At 57.8% G+C, this 14,913-nt stretch overlaps 2 protein-coding genes across 8 annotated transcripts in view; one reads left to right on the top strand and one right to left on the bottom strand.

The window, feature by feature from the left end:
• Window positions 1–55: 55 nt before the first annotated feature.
• Window positions 56–3,661, bottom strand: LOC128816504 (pleckstrin homology domain-containing family A member 4-like). Its single transcript, XM_053994167.1, has 9 exons — window positions 3,565–3,661; window positions 3,021–3,088; window positions 2,602–2,706; window positions 2,040–2,112; window positions 1,410–1,516; window positions 1,203–1,306; window positions 827–983; window positions 410–503; window positions 56–324 (listed from the first exon to the last, which is right to left on the bottom strand). The coding sequence occupies exons 2-9, from the start codon at window positions 3,078–3,080 to the stop codon at window positions 56–58; spliced, it is 969 nt and encodes a 322-aa protein (XP_053850142.1). The 5' UTR covers window positions 3,081–3,088; window positions 3,565–3,661.
• A 1,485-nt stretch (window positions 3,662–5,146) lies between these two features.
• NF2 (NF2, moesin-ezrin-radixin like (MERLIN) tumor suppressor) overlaps window positions 5,147–14,913 on the top strand; it is a 46,841-nt gene continuing 37,074 nt past the window's right edge. For all 7 annotated transcript variants that reach the window (XM_053993763.1, XM_053993761.1, XM_053993764.1 and 4 more), the window contains exon 1: window positions 5,147–5,311. In XM_053993763.1, the coding sequence (XP_053849738.1) occupies window positions 5,198–5,311 (114 nt within the window). In that variant the 5' untranslated portion in view covers window positions 5,147–5,197. The remainder of the gene's footprint in view (window positions 5,312–14,913) is intronic.

Genomic DNA, 14,913 nt, shown 5'->3' on the forward strand with positions numbered 1-14,913 from the left:
GCCGCGCGCGGCGCGTGCCCACCGGGCCCCGCCCCCTCGGCCCGGCCCCGCCCCCTCAGAAGCTGGCCTGCAGCAGCGTGATTCTGATTGGCCGCCCGGCCACACCTTCGCGCGCCCGGACACGCCCACCCGCCCCCTCCCGCCGCCGCCGCCGCGACGCCTCATTGGATGCCGGAGCGGGGGCGGTGCCCGCGGGCCCGGCGGCGCTCGGCAGCCAATCAGAAGAGGCGGCTGGAGAGGTCGGTGGCTGATTGGTCCCGATGTCTCGCTCCGGCGGGGGCTGAGGCTCTGCTCCAGGGGGGCGGGGCTTCCTCGGGCTCCGCTCTGGGGAGGCGGGGCCAGAATTGGGCGGGGCCGCCCGACCGAGGGGCGTGGCCGGGGTGTGGTCGGGGGCGTGGCCGGGCCTCACCTGCGGGCTCGGGGCGTCCCCGCGGCGCCCCCGGCGTGTCCCCGGCCCTGGGGGGACATCCCCGCCCCCGGGGCTCCTCCTGGGCTTGGGGCGCCTGAGGGAGGGCGCAGGGAGCGCTGCTCCGGCCGGACCCAGAGCCGCTCCCGCCCCAGACCCCCTCCTGCCCGAACCCCCTTTGCTCACAGCCCCCCTCTGCCCCATCGCCCCTTCTCCCTGCCCCCTGGCCCCCACTAGGCCGATAGCCCCCTTTCTGCCCCATAGCCCCCCCATCTTGCCCCATAACCCCCTCCCACCTCTCAGTCCCGCCCGCTCTGCCCCATAGCCCCCCTCACCACACAGATCTGCACCACAATCACCCCAGTACTTGCCCCCCTCATATTTCCCCCCATTTCAGTTTTCCTCCACCCCAGACCTCACCTCGCTCTGGGGCAGTGGAGGGACTGGGGGGCAGCAAGGAGGGGGCGCGGGTGGGCCCCCGAGCCCCTCACCGGGGGAGTGCGTGGGCAATGGGGGCGAGGGAGGATCCGCACCCCGGGGTTCCTGGAGTGCCTGCTGGGAGAGGGAGCGGGCCGAGCTGGGAAAGGGGGATAGAAAACAGGAGTTAAAGGGTTAACTGCCCCCAAAACCCTGCCTGTGACCCCCCTCCCCAGATTCCCCAAACCCTCTCTCTCCCTCCCCAAAATCTCCAACCTCCTCCTGCTGCCTGGGATCCCCCAAAGCCCTCGAAACCCAGGCCCTCTCTGTGCCCCCCCCATAGACCCAGCCCCCCCGGCGCCCCCCGTGCCCCCCTCACCCGGGCAGGGGCGATGCCCCCCGGCGCAGGGCACAGACCCAGGCGTGCAGCTCCTCGGGGGTCTCAGCCCCCAGGCAGTACGTTCGCATCCCGGCGTGTTCGGCCTGGGAATGGGGGATCCTGGCTAGACCGGGCTCGGGTGTCGGGGTCCCGTCCCCTCCACGCAGAGCACCCCCGGATTCGGGGTGCCAGGGAGCCAGGGCTGACCGTGAAGAGGAACTGGGGGGCGCGGGGGGCGCGGGGGGCGGCGGGCAGCACGCGGATCTCGTAGCCGGGCAGGGGGAGGCCGCCCCGCACTTGCTGCTCGCTGCTGTCTGGGGGGGCAGAGGAAGGTCACAATGGGGGGCACCAGAGCCCCCATCTGCACCCCGAGATCTCCAGTGCCATCAGGGGGATGTCGGGGACCTCCTCTGATGGCCCCAAACCTCCCGGGCCCCCCAGACCTTAGAACCCCACCGAGGACCTCTTCAAGCCCCCAGGGAGCCCTGATCCTGGGGAATCCCTAATCCATCCAGAGACCCCCAATCCCCAGGAATTCCCAATGCTCCCGAGACCCCCCCAGTCCCCGGGAGATCCCTGTCTCTTCCAGAGACCCCCAAATACCCCAGGGATCCTTGATCCCATTGGGATTCCTGACTGCCCCAGGGACCCCCCAGGATTCCTGGTCCTCCAAGGACTGCCCAACACCCCAGGACCCCTGAGCCCCCCCGGGAACCCCCAATGACCCAGGGACACCCCGGGATCGCTGACCCCCCAGGGACACCAGGTCACCCAAGCCCCCTCAGCCCCAGGTCCCCACGCCCTGCGGATGTCTCCAGCCCCCCGTGCCCCCCTCACCCCGGTAGTAGTAGAGGCAGAGATCCACCAGTACAAACCAGCGGCGCTTCCAGAGCCGCAGCCCCGAGCTGTCCTGAGAAGCAGGGGGGAGGGGGACAGGGGATGAGCCCCCGCAGCCCATCCCTCCCCGGGACCCTCTGCTGCCCCAGACTCCTCAATCCCTCCCGATCCCCCCAAGCTCCTCACCCCCCAGGACTCCCTGCCCTGCCAGACCCCCAAACCCCATAACCCCCCAACCCCTTCTTCCATCTCAGACCCCATAACCTCCCCACACTGCCCCATCCGACCATGTGTCTCTGATCTCCCCAAAGCCCCCAAAGCCCACAACCCTCCCTCACCACCCACTGACCCCCTCCAACTCCCTCTGATTTCCCCCAAGCCCCACATCCACCCCCAAAACCCCCTGACACCCCAGACCCCCCCCAACCCCGTACGCCCTCCAGCTCCTCCCCACCGCCCCAGGTCTTCCCAAAACGCTGGCAAACCCCCCAGAAACCTGCACCTCAACCCCCATCCAACCCTTGAGCCCCCTCCCCAGCCCTCCCCGCGCCCCCTGCCTCACCTGCTTGTGCAGCCAGCCCTGCATGGCGGGGGGGGTGTGGGGGTCCCTCCGCAGCGCCTGCTCCCCCTTTCCAAAGGCGTGGACCCTCGGCACGGGCCGGCAGGGCTGGGCAGGGGGGTCACCCATTGCGGGGGGCCGAGGAAGGACCCCCCAGCACCACTACAGCCCCCCAGCCCTCCTACCCCAATTTATCTTTGTACCCCACAATGCCCCCCCAGCTGCCCAGAGCTCCCCCCTTGTGCCCCATAAGTCCCTATGGAGTCTTGGGCTCCCCCGTACACCCCAATGCTCCACATGGCCCCTTCGAGCTCCCTCGGGTGCCCAGGGCTCCCCAACCCCCCCCCCACACCCTACAACACCCCACACCCCCCCGTGGTTCCCCAGTTTCCCCCTCACGTCCCCCCACCCCCTTTGCCCACCTGGGTGCGGGGGCCAGCGGGGGCGGGGTCCCGGCGGGCGGGGTCGTCGCTTTCTGCCATGGGGGGTCCTGCGGGAGGGCGGGGGGGTCCCCATCAATGTCCCCATTGTCCCCGCGGGGACAGAGGCCCTGTTCTTCCCGCTGCGGGGGCGGGGGCTGCTCCCGGACGCCTGGGTCCCCCCAGGGGTGTCGGGGGGGCTTCTCGGCTCCCGCTGGTCCCTTCCCCCTCCTGCTCCTGCCGGATTTAGGTCCGCCCCGTCCCCCTGTGCTGGTCCCAGTTTCTGTCCAAGTAACCCTAAACTGGTCCCAGTTCCCATCCCAGTAACCCTGGACTGATCCCAGTCCGTGCCGTTATCCCCGTGCTGGACTCAGTTTCCGTGCCGGTAACTCTGAGCGGATCCCAGTTTCTGTTTCGTTCCCCCGTGCTCGTCCCAGTTCCCAGCCCGTTATCCCACACCGATCGGGGTGGCGGTCCCGTCCCCTTGCCCTGGTGACGGGTCCCAGCCACCATCCCATCATCGCAGTGACGGTCCCGGTTCCATTACCGCAGCTGGCTCTGCTCCCAGCCCCGTCCGATGTCCCGCTATTGCTGCCAGTCCCGCCCCGTTGCGCCGCGCTGGCCCCGGTCCCAGTCCCAATGCCAGTCCCAGTCCCAATCCCGGTCCCAGTCCCAGTCCCGCTCCCAGTCCCAGTCCCGGTCCCAGTCCCGGTCCCAGTCCCGCTCCCAGTCCCAGTCCCGGTCCCGGTCCCAGTCCCAGTCCCGGTCCCAGTCCCAGTCCCAGTCCCAGTCCCGGTCCCAGTCCCAGTCCCGGTCCCAGTCCCGGTCCCAGTCCCAGTCCCAGTCCCAGTCCCAGTCCCAGTCCCGGTCCCGGTCCCAATCCCGGTCCCAGTCCCAGTCCCAGTCCCAGTCCCGGTCCCGGTCCCAATCCCGGGCCCAGTCCCAGTCCCAGTCCCGGTCCCAATCCCGGTCCCGGTCCCAGTCCCAGTCCCGGTCCCGGTCCCGGTCCCGGTCCCGGTCCCAGTCCCGGTCCCGGTCCCGGTCCCGGTCCCAATCCCGGTCCCAGTCCCAGTCCCGGTCCTGGTCCCGGTCCCGGTCCCGGTCCCAGTCCCAGTCCCAGTCCCGGTCCCGGTCCCGGTCCCAGTCCCGGTCCCAATCCCGGTCCCAATCCCGGTCCCAGTCCCAGTCCCAGTCCCGGTCCCAGTCCCAGTCCCGGTCCCAGTCCCAGTCCCGGTCCCGGTCCCAGTCCCCGTCCCCGTCCCAGTCCTGCCCCGTGTCCCCGCCCGCCCCGGGCACTGGTCCCAGTCTCTGCCCCCACCCACGAGCCCGGACACCCGGCTGCCCCCGGGACCGCGTGGGTCCCCTCGCCCTGGCAACCACCGAAGGGGCAGCACCCAGTGTCACCCCGAGAACCCCGTCCTGCGGGGACACCCACGGCACTGGGGACACCCCACGGCAGCGGGGACACCCCACGGCAGCGGGGACACCTCAAGGGCCTCACGGACCCACAAAGCCCTCACATCTCAGCGATCCCTGACACCCCAAGGACCTTTACGCCCCACGGGCTCTGCACAGCCGTGGACACCCCCAGATCCCGGACACCCTGACACCTCAGGGACCCCCACAGACCCTGGACACCCCACTGACCAGGGGACCCCGGACACCCCATGGATCGCGCAGATCCGCCAGACACCCCCGGATCCCGGATACCCCGCGGACCCCTGACACCGCACGGGCCTCGGACATGCCAGGGTCCCCGGTCACCCTCCCTGCCTCCCGTGTCCCCGTTTCCCCGTGTCCTGGTGTCCCTGCCTCCCATGTCCCCGTGTCCCCGTGTCCCCGCTTCCCGTGTCCCGGTGTCCCGGTGCCCCCCTGTCCCGGTCTCCCCGTGTCCCCGCGAGCAGAGCGCTCCGCCCGCCACCAGGGGGCGACACCACCACGCCCCATCGCTTCCTCACACCGCGCGTAATGGCCCCGCCTCATCCCACCCCTTCTCTTGAGCGGCGTCCTTGCTACCCAATCACAGCCACTTCTGCTCCCGCCTCTTCAGCACACCCCTTTCTATTGGCTACGAGGGGCGGCGGGGGCGGGCACTCCTCGCTGCGCGGCCAATGGCTTGGCGGAGGGGGCGTGGCTAGGCCGCCATGGCGCCGCCGCCGCGCTGACCGCGCTGCGCCGCCATGGCCGGGGCCATCGCGTCCCGCATGAGCTTCAGCTCCCTGAAGCGCAAGCAGCCCAAGACCTTCACCGTGCGCATCGCCACCATGGACGCCGAGATGGAGTTCAGCTGCGAGGTGACGGCCCGCGCGGGCGCGGGGGTCCCGCTGAGGGGGACGGGCCCCCCAACCCCCCCCACAGCCCCTGAGGGGCCCGGACCCCCCTCCCAGCCCCCCCCACCCTCCGCCGGTTCCGGGGCCTGCCCTGGGCCAGCAGCGGCACAGCTTTGTTTTGGTTATAAATCGGCGTTATCCTGGTGTGATTTTGGGTATAATTGCACAATATTCTGGCTGTAATTCGGCTTTTTTCTGGTTGTAATTCACCTTTGCTTTGGTCATGAATCGGTGTCATTTGGTTTTACTTTGGTCATAACTTGGCTTTGCTGTGGTTGTAATTCAGCGTTATTGTGTGTGTAATTCAGTTGTATTCTGACTATAGTTTGGCTTAGTTTTTGTTATCATTAATCCTTATTCTGTGTGTAATTCAGCATTGTTTTGGTCATAAATTGGCTTCTTTTCTGTGTGTAGTTTGGCTTTGGCCTGGGTATAATTTGGCATTATTCTGGTTATTATCCATCCTATACTTTGGTTATAATTCAGCTTTATTCTGGCAATAATTCATCTTCACTCCAGGTATAACTTAGCTTTATTTAGGTTATTATTTGGCTCCATTCCGATTACAATTTGATCTCATTCTGGGTGCAATTTGGCATTATTCTGGTTATAATTCATCCTATACTTTGGCTATAATTCAGCTTCATTCTGGGTATAAATCAGCTTTATCCTCATTACAGTCCAGCTTCCTTTGGGCTCTAATCCAGTGCTGTCCTCAGCCCAAGTCACCACTACACTGTGGCTGTCTCAGGGCTTGAGGAATCTCAGTGTCAAGGCTTGAATCCACAGGAATCCAACTCCCAAGTGCTCCACAAACGCCCAAGGACAGAATATTGGCATTTTCCTGAGCTCTTAGCTCACCGTGAGGCTGAGGGATGCTCCAGGGGGTTGGGTCTGGCTTTTCTGTGATAATTTCCTTTCTTTGGGGCCCTTGGAACTTGTAAGGCGTTCTCCCAGGGCGTTGCTGCCAAACCCTGGGATCTGCTCTGCTTTTTCAGCTGATCCAGAGGGGTTGGCCACACAGACATTGAAACCCCACTCCAACCTCTGCATTTAATAGTTTATATTTCATTATCCTGACCCAAACCCTGGGGGAATCCCAGCACCCATCAGCCAAGGGGCGTTTGTCATCACCGATTTCCTTGCTCTGGAAATCTGCTCTCAGCCCTGAAGAACTTCCTGCTTTTCCTAGGGATTAAGGATTTGCTCTGGGCAGCCACTTCCAGCAGAGTGTGAGTGTCCTGGCTCTGTTTTTGCTGGTTTCCCGAGGCTGCAGCAATAACTGATGGTGGAAAGTAAATAATAGTGAATTTCAGCGCTGTGGCCAGGTGTCACTTCCCGCTGGGATCAGGGCGGTTTGTGCAGTGCTCCTGTGGGATTTGGCTGTGGAACTGCTGCGTCTCCAGCTGACTTTTCTGGGAGGTTCCTGCCAAAAGAACTTGTTGCTGCAGAGAGACTCCTGCAGCTGGAAGGAGCTCAGGCCCTGCTGAGGGCTCCTTGTGTTGGAGCTGGTGCAGGGGGGATGCAGAGGGAATTCTGACCTCATCCTTCAGCATGGAATATTGGAGCAGGAGGGGGGATGGATGGATGGATGGATGGATGGATGGATGGATGGATGGATGGATGGATGGATGCAGGTGGGTGATGGGGCTGTTTCACACCTTGCAGCTGAGGAGTGAGTTTTTATGGAATCATGGAATGGTTTGGGTGGGAAGGGACCTCAAAGCTCATCCTGTTCAACTCCCTGCCTTGGACAGGGACACCTCCCACTGTCCCAGGCTGCTCCAAGTGTCCAGCCTGGCTTTGGGCACTGCCAGGGATCCAGGGGCAGCCACAGCTGCTCTGGGCACCCTGGGCCAGGGCCTGCCCACCCTGCCAGGGAGCAATTCCTTCCCAGTATCCCATCCATCCCTGCCCTCTGGCACTGGGAAGCCATTCCCTGTGTCCTGTCCCTCCATCCCCTGTCCCCAGTCCCTCTCCAGCTCTCCTGGAGCCCCTTTAGGCCCTGCAAGGGGCTCTGAGGTGTCCCTGGAGCCTTCTCCTCTCCAGGTGAGCACCCCCAGCTCTCCCAGCCTGGCTCCAGAGCAGAGGGGCTCCAGCCCTTGGAGCAGCTCTGTGGCTTCCTGGGCTTGCTCCAAGCCCAGCTTGAGGTGTGGGTTTTATCCAAGCTCCATCTGAGCTGTCCAGCACCCTGGCTGGATCTCTGTCCCAGATTTTGTCTTGTACTTGAGCAGCTCTGGGGAAAGCTCCTCATTGTGCCGACTCTGCAGAAGCATCCCTGGGGCAGAGGGATCTGACACACCTCGAGTGGCTGGGGTGGGAAGGTGGCCCAGGGAAGGGCTCAACTTGCTCCACACCCACAGTGAGACCTGGAGCCAGGAGTGGAGTTTGTGCTCTCCTGAGAGTCAATGGGGTGGGAGAGTTGATTTTTGGGACAGACTGCTGCTCCCTGAAGGAGTCTGGCCCCTATCCCAAGGTTTGCCAGGAGAAGAGTGAGCAGCACTGTTTACCCAGCTATCTGTGTGCTTTGAGGAAGGAGAGGGAAATCTGCCTCACAAACACTTGACAGGATGAGTGGAAGGAGGTGCAGTGGGAATCCTGCAGTTTGGGGGCTCTTGAGATGTGTTTTTGTGGCCTGTGAGTGGCACCTCGTGCTGACAGGGACAGAGAGCTGCTGATCTGTTAGATGTCTGGAGTTGGTCTTCCATGATCACTGGGGGTTCCTCCCAGCTCAGGATATTCCATGATTCCATGACCCAGCTGTAGCTGCTGGAGACTCGCTTTCTTTCTCAGTGTTAATTTTTCAGTCTGCTCCCTAGAAATCCTCAGCTGTGCATTTTAAGGGATTAAACCTGCTTTGCATCTGTTTATTCTGCAGTTGATGTCTCTAAATTGAGCCTAAATCTAAAATAATTCCTAGAAATGAAATCTTAATCTTTCTAACACGGTGATGGAGATTAATAATCACAGTTGGGGTTTCACTTTAAAGACTTCAGATTTGTTTGGGGAAATCTTTGAGGCATGAAGCGAGTGTCTTCCTTTTGTTACTTCCATCTTGGAGGTTTGAGCTGTACCTAATTAATTGATAACATCTGGAGGAAGGATAGACATTTGCATAGCTCTTGAATCCCTGTGCTAAAGCAACCCCACCTGCCTCACTTGGACAGCAATGTGGAATCCTCTTCCCTGGGAGGGTGGGCAGGCCCTGGCACAGGGTGCCCAGAGCAGCTGTGGCTGCCCCTGGATCCCTGGCAGTGCCCAAGGCCAGGTTGGGACAGGGCTTGGAGCAACCTGGGATAGTGGAAGATATCCCTGTCCAAGGCAGGGAGGTGGAACAAGATGGGCTTTAAGGTCCCTTCCAACCCAAACCACTCCATGAATTATTCAATAATTAAAACCCCACGTCTCTGGTGGGGTGGCAGAGGTGTGGTGTGGCCGATGTCAGGTTGGTCTCCCCCCCACCATGTGTAGTTTTTCCTCTCTCAGAACCAAGTTCCCTGGCTGATGGGAGAACCCCTCCATCATTCCTTTGGTCTCCTGGGTGTCTTTGCCAATTTCTTCCTCTTGCAGTGCTCAGCCTAGTTAGTGTGTCTCCATTACAGAACCATGACCCATTTTCCAAAGGGTGTGTTTGTCCCTCTCTGTTGTGTTGTGCTCTTGGGCTTGAATCCTGCAGGGATGGTCACTCCATCAAGGTGCAGCTCGCTGCCCAGCTGCTTCCCAACCTTTATCTTTTGCTGTCTTAAAAATGAATTGGAGAAGCTTTACAGCCAGCCTGGAGAAACAGCTTAAGTGTTCAAGCAGCAAGAAGAGGCAGGTTTGTGCTGATGTATTTGCTGGTCTAAACATGCATCCAGTTACTGCTTCAGTGCTTAAGCTGTTGCTCTCTGTCCAGAGGATAATCCTGGTTGGAAGGGATCTTTATTTTAGCCCAGTGCCCCACTTGGTGCAGGGCTAGTTGGATGAGGTTGGATGTAAAGCCCTTGTAAGTAGAAGAGTCCTGATTTTGGCCGTATGTGGCCGAGTGCTGTCCCTTTGTCACCAGACACGGGGACTTGTGTAGCTGAGCTGCAAAGCTCATCTTCTGGAACAGGAACAACCCAGGATTTGGTGGTGGAAATCTGGGTGGAAATAAGTTTTTGAGGAAGAGCTGGTGCAGTAAATCCGAGCTGAGTTTTGAGCTGTGTCCAGTCACTGCACCAAAATAAAAAGGCAGGAGGAGGAAATCAGGGAGCGGAATGCCCTTGGCTTCCTTCTGCATTGCAGGATACTTGGAAGGGGGTTTATAAAGATCCATACATTCCAAATTTCAGGCAGCGGGGTGCTGGTAGGGACAGTGACCTCTTGATGCTGCAAAGCTTCTGTGAGTGGACACAAACTTAACAGGAAAAGACCATTCTGTGTGCAGGAACAGCTGTTTAAAAAAGCTGAGAGAAACAATCCCCCTGAGCTACAACATGATTCCAAATAAATTGTTGGGATACCAGCTTCCAAGTCAATGTTTTGTTCCTCCATGTGCCCATGTGTCCTGATCTTGTGCCAGCACTCAGGAGCACGTGCTACTCTCTTTGAATCTGAGACACAGCAGGTAAGGGCTGTTTCCTCACTCATGTCTTGGAGGGGTTTATGCCCCAAAACCTCAGAATTTCTGATTCACACCAGTGACATTTGGGAGTTGATGTTTTGGAGGTGTCTTGCTTGGTGCAGTTCATTCTCTTAAGTTGTGCTTGTGACTTGTGGACATGGATCCTCTTTGGCTTTGGCCTCAACCTGCACCTGAAAAGTTCCCTGGATCCCCTGCTCCCATCACAGCCTCTTCCAAGCTAGTTGGAAACTCTTGTTACTTCTCTCCAAAGACTGTTCAAAACTGCTGTCAATCCCCAGACTCTGTTAATTAATCCAGAGATGTGTTGATGCAGAGGGGAAGGAGGGAGGGCATTTGGGACAGTAAATTTTTCTCTTTTGGTGTGGAGACTCCAATTTTGATGCTCTTTAATAACTTTTTTTTTTTTTTTCTTTGTACAGGCAGTGTCTTTCAAGTAGGTGGTTTTTGAAATTAAAGGTACTTGAACAGGGAAGCAATCCTGGGAATAATCTTCTTGAAGCTGGGAGGCAACACTGGTAGGGAATGACACAGCCCTGGCAATGGGAAGAGAGGCATTTAACCTGGCTTCACCCTGAGGTGAGCCACTGGCTGCCCCTCCCAGCCCGGGTGAGCTGTCTGTGTTCAGAGCTCAGCAGTGCTGAGGGCTCATCAGAGCACTGAAAGGCCCGGTGTCCCTCAGCAATCAGCTCCTGCATGGGGGGAAGGCCTGGGGCTGTCCCGGGCAGGGAGCAGTGTTGTGCTGCAGATGTGTACCTGCAGCACAGAGACAGCTCTGGCCGATGTTACAGCTCTAGGCATCCTCAGCAGAGCTTCCTGCAGGATCCAAACCCTCCTTTTGTCCTCTTGGAGCTTCTTGCTCTGCACTGAGCTGCTTCTTGACCCCATAACTCTTCATCTGTGTGGGCCCAACTTACAGGATGTGAAATCATGGAATGGTTTGGGTTGGAAGGGACCTTCAAGATCATCCAGTTCCATCTTCTGCCATGGGCAGGGACACCTTCTACTATCCCAGGGTGCTCCAAGCCCCCTCCAACCTGGCCTTAGACACTGCCAGGGGCAGCCACAGCTTCAATCTGTGCTTACAGGGAACAATTCCTTTCCAATATCCCATCTATCGTTCCCTCTGGCACTGGGAAGCCATTCCCTGTGTCCTGTCCCTCCATCCCTTGTCCCCAGTCCCTCTCCAGCTCTCCTGGAGCCCCTTTAGGCCCTGCAAGGGGCTCTGAGGTGTCCCTGGAGCCTTCTCCTCTCCAGGTGAGCACCCCCAGCTCTCCCAGCCTGGCTCCAGAGCAGAGGGGCTCCAGCCCTTGGAGCAGCTCTGTGGCCTCCTCTGGACTGGCTCCAGCAGCTCCAGGTCCTTCCTGTGCTGGCCCCAGGGCTGGGGCAGCTCTGCAGGTGGGGTCTCACCTGAGCAGGTCAGAGGGCACATTGTCACCAGTTGTCCCCTGCCTCTCCCCTGGCTCTGTCTGGTCACAGCCGCCTGTTCCCGGCGTTCCCGCTCCGTCTCTGTCTCGGGCAGACACCACGGAACGTGCTTGGCTGCACCATCTGCGTCCTCATGCCTGGGCGCGTTTTTGGCCTCCTCGGTGGTTAACAGAAATAGGTTTTAATTAAAAGCTCATTATCGAGTTGTCGTGTAGCATTAGTAAATAAAAATAACTTTTACAGCCCATCCCTGTGACTCAGTAAGTGGCAACTGAAAATATTTGACATCACTTTATTTAAAACAAAATTGACGAATATTACATTTTTGATTCCCTGTTTGCTCCAAATGGGCTTTAAATCTAAATAAATGGTTGTCTGTGGTACTGTGGTTATAATTCAGGTCCAGAAGGAGAAATAAGTGTGGTCTGCAGTCTCAAAATCATCTCCATTTCAGTTGTAAACTGTTGCGGCTGGGTGGTTTGGGCATCTCCTGTGGGATGGGGGTTTGGAATAGCTACAGCCCATATCCATTTCCTCATTCCCAGGTGGTTAGTGGAGGATGCTCTGCTCTGGCCCAGCTCTCTCCCTTCTGCCCTCTCCATCCCTGTTTCAGTGGTGTCACGTTCTCTCATTAAAATTTGATTCTAAACAGGAGTAACTTCACTCTGAGCACTTTTTCCTGGGGCTTGGTCCCCTTTTCCCAGCAGTCCTTTGGCTGTCATGTCACAGCAGGAGCTCTTGCCTTGCTTTGCATCCCCAGCATAGAGCTAATGCCTAATAAAATTATCTGCAAAGCAAAAAGCCATTTTCTGTGTTATTTACGGGTAAATTGGTGCAGTAAAATACTCTGTAAATGTGAGTCATTTCTGCAAGGTCGTGCCTTAACCGTGTCCCGTGGGTGGGGTGTGCAGGGACCACTGCTCTGGGTTTCCCTGGGAAGCAGCTGAGCCTTGGTGTCCTCTGCTCACTTTTTTGTGCCCTTATTGCCCACCCTGATCGCAGGAAGAGCTGAAGCCCCAGGGGTTTGTGTTTGTGATAAGGAGAAGGTGAGATCTTTGTCTGTACCCCCTGAGCAGAGCCAGGTTCTGTCCCCTGGAGTTTGGGCACCTCCCTGTTGTCCTAGGAGAGCCTCCTGTGTGAGCAACCTAAATATTAAATTAAACCCATCCCTCTTGCCTCTCCTTTACCACATTTGATATTGTTGGAAGAAAAGCATCAGCCTGGCAATGTTTTGGGAATCTCTCTTCTGTGTAGACACCCCTTGCTCAACCTTGTCCATACAGGATGGTTGCACCCCTTGGCCCTTGCTGCCCATTTTTCAGAATTGTGGAATATTCTGAGCTGGAGGGACCCACAAGGATCATCCAGCCCAGCTCCTGTCCCTGCCCAGACCCCCAACACCCCCACCCTGGGCATCCCTGGCAGCGCTGTCCAAAGGCTCCTGGAGCTCTGGCAGCCTCGGGGCCGTGCCCATTCCCTGGGGAGCCTGGGCAGTGCCAGCACCCTCTGGGGGAAGAACCTTTCCTGATCTCCAACCTAAACCTCCCAACACAGCTCCATTCCCTGACTTGCCCTCCCTCCTTGTCACCCCTGATGAGAGGACCAGACAAGCCTTCTGCTCATTTTTGGAGCTGCTTTATCGAGTGGGGAGCTGAGGAGCAGTTGTGAAACTTGACAGAGAGGTTATGCTCCGAAATAAATCGCGCAGTTGCCTGCGAGTTGGAAATGACTCGCGGTGCAGGTTAATAAATAATGCAAACCCTGTTAATAGATGCCAAATGCGCCGTCTCCGCCAGAGAAAAAGATGATGCCAATAATCTGGGCTGGAAATACTCAGTTCTAGGCACTGGCTGGAGAGTTTTCAGTGTTTAGTGCTCTTAATTTAAAATGCTTTGCTGATAGATTGGAACCTCTCTGTACTTAGTAAAGAACACAAACAGCTCGGTGGAGTAACAGCCTGTTTATAACGGGCCTCATTCCCGTGTTCCTTCAGCGACTCCTGAATCCCTGCAGCCACCCGTGCTGTGATCTGCTAATGGGGAAGGAGCTGCAAATGTCAGAGGTGATGCCTGCCGCACAGGGAGGATGCTGGAGTGACGCATCCCGCTCTGTCCTGAGGGTCACATTGAGGTTATCATGATGTAGCTTTTTGCTGGGAGATGGAGCTTTGTTACAGCATCGTGCCAGCCACCCCAGCATACGGCTGAGAAGGTTTTTTTCTGCTCTGAGCTCCTTAGTTTTGTTTTCAGGAGCTCAGAATGGCTTGTAAAATCATCTTTGTGCTTCAGGTGTCACTTGAGTGCCATGCAGGGAATGGCGTGACAGACACAGTGTGGATGAGAATGGCCAGCCTGTCCTGGCTGTCCCCCAGGCTCTCTGGACAGCAGCTCTGTCCGTCCCCTCATGCCCTGGAGGGGCTTTTTATCTAGTAGTTTACAACCACAGAATGTGGCAGTTAATGATACAAAGCCTGTAAAATATGGGTGAGGAGGGCTGAGGTCCTGGATGTCTGTAAAGCAGTTGGAGTTCAGCTGTCAAAAGATGCCACTTGAATGCAGATCGTTATTTTAAGTACCGAGGTGTGGAGGGAAATCATGTCTGTTGGAATAAAGGTGGCTGCTGATCATTGATATATTTAATGAAGGTAATTCAGCGCAGCTGGGGAGGATATGTGCTCTGTTATGGCTGGAGTCTTAAGCATTGTGCAAGAATGTTAAATGTCTATTCCTGCCACCGCAGAAACTCGTGGTGACAAAGCGCTGGTGTAAAATGCAGCAGCAGAAGCCTCGCTTAAAATGCAGTCCCTTAAAGAGGGGCTTGTAAAAAAAGGAGAGAGAGTTTTTAATGCAGGCAGATAGTGATAGGGGAATGGGTAATGGTTTTAAACTAAAAGGGGAGAGATTTAGGTTAGGTGTCAGGAAGAAATCCAGCTGTGAGACCCTGGCATGGGTTGCCCAGAGAAGCTGTCGCTGCCCCTGGATCCCTGGAAGTGTCCGAGGCGAGGCTGGACAGGGCTTGGAGCAGCCTGGGACAGTGGAGGGTGTCCCTGCCCGTGGCAGGGGGTGGCACTGGGTGGTCTTTAAGGTCCCTTCCCACCCAAACCATTCCAAATTCCCATCACCAAGTTAAAACTGCACAAAGCTCCTGCTTTAGTCCGCAGTGCTGCTCTTCAAAACAAACTGGTGGTTTGTGTTTTGAGAAGAAACCTTTGGGTCCCGTCAGCTCTTGGGCACACTTTGGGTATGTGTGGTGGTTCAGTGAGGAGTCACAGCCAATGGAAATTCCAGGTTTAACGCACTGATCCCATGGGACATGGGACATGGAGCCATGTCCTGGTGCTTCTGTCAGCAGCAGGCAGGAGCCTGTCCTGGGAAGGTTTGGTGCAGGCGCTGCTGTGCTGAAACTGAAATATGGTCTTAGAAAAGGAAAAACAGCCCATAATGTTTTATACAAAGCAGTTTAGTGAAGAAATAGCCTTTTGCTGGCAGCCTGCTTTTATGTGCCTGCAAAAATGGTACCAAATAGCTCTTTTAAT

Source organism: Vidua macroura, chromosome 18, assembly GCF_024509145.1.
Source record: "Vidua macroura isolate BioBank_ID:100142 chromosome 18, ASM2450914v1, whole genome shotgun sequence".
NCBI lineage: Eukaryota > Metazoa > Chordata > Aves > Passeriformes > Viduidae > Vidua > Vidua macroura.